General features: G+C 35.8%; 1 protein-coding gene across 1 annotated transcript; it reads left to right on the top strand.

The window, feature by feature from the left end:
* Positions 1 to 1,140: 1,140 nt before the first annotated feature.
* On the top strand, positions 1,141 to 2,193 carry LOC107188801 (histone-lysine N-methyltransferase SETMAR-like). Its single transcript, XM_015577163.1, has one exon. The coding sequence runs from the start codon at positions 1,141 to 1,143 to the stop codon at positions 2,191 to 2,193; it is 1,053 nt and encodes a 350-aa protein (XP_015432649.1).
* The last annotated feature ends 2,604 nt before the right edge of the window (positions 2,194 to 4,797 follow it).

A 4,797-nucleotide genomic window follows, 5' to 3' on the forward strand; every position in this document is an offset into this window, starting at 1 on the left:
AATAAAATTTCACTCCTTTCACAACGTTTAACTTTGTCTAATATTACTTAATTCTCACAGACTTCCAAATACGTAATTTAAATGAAGAAAGTACTAATAAAATACACAATTGTGATTTATTGATATTTGTGCCGTGTTTATTCGTTCAGAAGTTATTATTATAATATTTGAAGGGCAATTAGCCGTCGAAAAGATTCGAAGATTTATTCAGCGATATATCGATTGAAACGGTCCTAAATAATCCGAGTTAACCGAGGCGATAGATCCATGCCATTGGGTTTGCGTATCCATCAGGGCTCTGGCTGCAGGTTTTCGCGGGTACCTAGTTACGGAACAAATTAATGACCATCGAATTTGCAATATCCCGAGGTATAGGTACGAATTTGCACACGCACACGCCGCTGCGAGTGCGCGGATACACATCGATTCGCGTTTATGCTCCCTCAATCGACTCGCCGGTTTAACCCTTTGCTGATAGACTGTTCCTGGCTGAACGGTTAAATCATGCACCTTTCAGCCGTGTTGTGTTTCCTGATTATCATACACACGTTAGGAAAATTGCAACACCATCGATTTTGTAAAACAAGAACGTATTTCGTAGAACTAGCTTTCTGAGATAATCCACTTAATTTTTGTTATTTTTCCCATAAAATATTGAAAACAAGTTTGAAACAACACTAAATATTTCATTCGTTATTCACATTGGTTAAACCTTATCAAAAAGTCAGGGTTACACTTTGTCAGTGCCGAGGAGCCTTCAAACACTCATCGAGGATTTACTGTAACTGAATGTGAAACGGTACTGTTATTAAACGATGTTTCAGGAATAGTACAGATAATAATGGTGTTGTAAACAGGTAACTTTATGTGTTATCGCGGAATTCCAATGATATTCATCCTAGGAAAAGGAAAATATAAATTAATAACAACAGAGTGTGGGCATTTGTGAAATTTCTAATGTACGAGGGCGGATTGAAAAGTTTCCGGAATCGCCACCAGGAGTTTCTTTATTTGTAGCTGGTTTGATGTTGTTATGTTGATACATCTTTAATGAGCATTCACTCCAAAGATTAAAACAATCTATCAAATAGTCTAGTTTTTACAAGTATTTGTGTCGCGCTACTTTACGCTTTTTACGAAATGGATAGAACCGAAATTCGAGCGGTTATCAAATTCTTTCATTCGGAGGGAAAAACAGCAACGGAAATGAAACCGAGGTTAGATGCTGTTCTTGGCAATGCATCACCTTCATTTTCTACGGTGAATTTTTGGGTTTCGGAATTCAAGCGTGGTCGCAGTCACACAATTGATGCACCGTGTTCAGGACGCCCAAAAACGGCTACCACACCAGAAATTGTGGATAAAATCCATGATATGGTTTTGGCAGACCGCCGAATAAAGGTACGGGAAATTGTTGAAGCCGTAAGCATCTCTTATGAACGAGTGGTTCATATTTTACATAACGAATTGGGTCTAAACAAGCTTTCCGCAAGATGGGTGCCGCATTTGCTCAATTCTGAGCAAAAGCGCGTTCGAGCCCAAATGTCAGCTGATTCTTTAGAGGTTTTTAAAAGGAATCCCACAGATTTCAAGAGGAGATTCGTGACTATGGATGAGACATGGATTCATCACTATACCCCCGAAACCAAAATCCAATCAAAACAATGGATTGGACACGGTGAATCGGTTCCGAAAAAGGCAAAAGTCATTCGTTCGGCTGGAAAGGTGATGGCGTCCGTATTTTGGGATGCTAAAGGAATTTTGCTTATTGATTATCTTCAAAAAGGAAAAACTGTTACTGGCCAATACTACGGAATGCTTTTGGACAAGCTGAAAGCTGCAATTCGAGAAAATCGCCCCGGAATGGCGAAGAAAAAAGTGTTGTTTCATCACGACAATGCACCCGCCCATTCAAGTGCAATCGCGCAAGAAAAATTGTCAAAACTGAAGTTCGAAATTCTTCCACATCCACCTTATTCCCCTGATTTAGTGCCCTCGGATTTCCACGTGTTCCCGAAACTCAAAACCTTCCTAGCTGGAAAGAGATATCAGACGAACGAGGAGGCGATGGAGGCCGTGAACGAATATTTTGGTGACCTCGAAGAAAGTCACTTCCGCCGGGTGGGAGTAGAAAAACTAGAGAAACGTTGGACCAAGTGTATTGAGCTGCGAGGGGACTATGTTGAAAAATAAAGTATAACTTAGAACAGATTTATTTCGTTTTCATTGTCATTCCGGAAACTTTTCAATCCGCCCTCGTATACGTATAACCAGGGACTTTTGGCGGTAAGCTGTTGACTGGAAAAATGTGAAAAGGAAAGGAGAGGGGAGCGTTTCGCCCTGGGCCTGCTAGTGGACTCGTCAGTAAGGCTACGTAGCAGACCCTGCCTTAGACGCGGGGATATACGATGGTCGGTTAAGGACGTATATATACGAATGAGGAAGGCTTCAGGTAGTTGCGGGAAAGGTATCAACTCGGTAGACCTCTGATGGCGAATGTAGGAGGTAGTGGCGCCACAGACTTAAAACCGGTATTATTCCCAAGGGCTTAAAATCGGTATGACTTTGATACCGATATTATGTCAGTAAAGGTATACCGAAACCGATATTACGGAAAACCAAAATATATCGGTTTCGGTATACCTTTGGTATTATATCGATATTTTTCGGTTGTACCTTCAAAATCCTAATAGAAATCGAAATACGAAAATACCGATATGATATTATACCGCTGTATAAAAATACCGGTATATGTACCGATATTTACTCGTAATTTTTTCAGTTCATTAGATTCTTGGAGATATATTTTATTATATTTGTACGACGCAAAACTTAAAAGAACAATGTCGACGAATGTATGTGCATGAAAGAATTAAAGAACGTACAATATTGCCAACTTCTAACCATGCCTGTGGGAGTGCATATTGGTCCTTGTCTCGTCGCATCATTCTTTTAATTTAGTGACACGTTCCAATATACTAGACATGATATGCCATTATGTTGAACAGTTTGTAATTGGCTTTTTTGTATCGCCCGTAATAACCTGTTCACTTCTTTGTTTGATTGCATTTGACTTTCTAAAAATTGTGTACCTCATATAAACGTTAATATGAAAATACATAATCTTCGATGCTTTTCACCTTCTTCCTGAATGTTTCACTTATCATAGACTCCTTCGTCGTCTGATTTTCTGTCATCTTTAGCACCTTTAGCTATTGAATCTGAATGACTAAAATCTATCGCTTTAAAAGATTTGATACAAGATTTTGCAAAATTAAAGTCAAGAAAAAAGCATATCAAGTAAAACTGTATTTTAAAATACCTTTTTGATATTTGTCTTTTAATAATATTTATTTGTGAATCATTATTCTTCGTTAAGATTAAATATTTCTTAATTTTATTTAGAATAATTTCAATTTTGAAGATTTATATATTTTATTGCATCCTTCATTACAAAATTCCCCCCACCGTTTTTTAACGAGCATTCTTTCGATTGGTCTAAACACCGATGTGTCGTGACACTTGGCGTTTGGGATCGATGCGTCGTTACGACGATTGTAACTTTTGTAACATTGTAAGGTAATTGTCTTAGTTGTCAATCAAGACCCAGTTCTCGATTATTTTTTTAAATATTGTGATTTTAATAGCATTTTAGTTTCAGAATTATTTTTTACCCGTTTGTGTGCTTTAAGTTTGCTTTATAACTACCCTTTTCTTGATCGACTGGATCGATTAGTAGAACAATTATTGATCGACATGTTCCGACCGTAAATTATTGATCGACGTCTGGGTCATCAAAATGTTTATTCTCAATTCTTCCACATTTAAATACACATAGAATCTAATTTTTTACTTTGTTATTATCTATATTTGTGTTAAAATTAACTGTTAAAATCAAAAAGATTTATTTTTCATTTTTTCATTAAAAAACTGTCGACTTCTTACTAACTGATCGAAAATTGAAACAACTACCTTATTCTTTTACATTCGCGATCACACGATACATAGTACCAGAAAAATGCTGGTAATTACATTGGTTTCTCGATACTACAGTGATTGCAGTACCATATCGGATTCGATCTGGCTTCGCTAACATAATATCGGCTTTAAATAACTGCTTATAAATATCGTGAAAATTGTAATATAATAGAGAACCGACAAAATTACCGGTATAAGGTAAATATACTGGTATTTTCGTATTTCGGTTTCTATAAGGGTTACGAAAGTACAACCGAAAAATACCGGTATAATACAACATTAAGTCATAAATATGTTGAGTCAAAGTTTTTGTGTATGATTTCGATACACAAATTTTACCTTGATATCACACTTTCTGAATCTAAGATTCAGTAATTTTAATTTAAATTTAGAAATTCAACATTTCAAATTTAAAAATTAAAAAATTATATACTTTTACATTTTAAAATTTAGAAACTGAATAATTTTAAATTTAGAAATTGAGAAAGTACATCATTATAAATTTAGAATTTCAAAATGGGGAGTGAAATTGTGAAATTTTTAATTTTGAAATATTAAATTTCTTTTACGAATATGTTTTTCATGGTTGAAACTGTAACAAAAATTGGTAGTTTTGCCCTGATGAATGAGCATAATGCCTTAAATTCGGTGAACGAAGTCCAATGGGAAAATTTTATAGCCAAATGCTCATTTACTAACGACCTACAAAACGCAAAATATGGAATGCTTAAACTATACATCAAATACCAAAGTGAAACGTCCACAAGTGAATTAATTTGCAACGCAAATATACACGCGACCGAATGCCACTCGTTGTTC

Source organism: Dufourea novaeangliae, unplaced genomic scaffold (genome assembly GCF_001272555.1).
Source record: "Dufourea novaeangliae isolate 0120121106 unplaced genomic scaffold, ASM127255v1 scaffold143, whole genome shotgun sequence".
Classification (NCBI taxonomy): Eukaryota; Metazoa; Arthropoda; class Insecta; order Hymenoptera; family Halictidae; genus Dufourea; species Dufourea novaeangliae.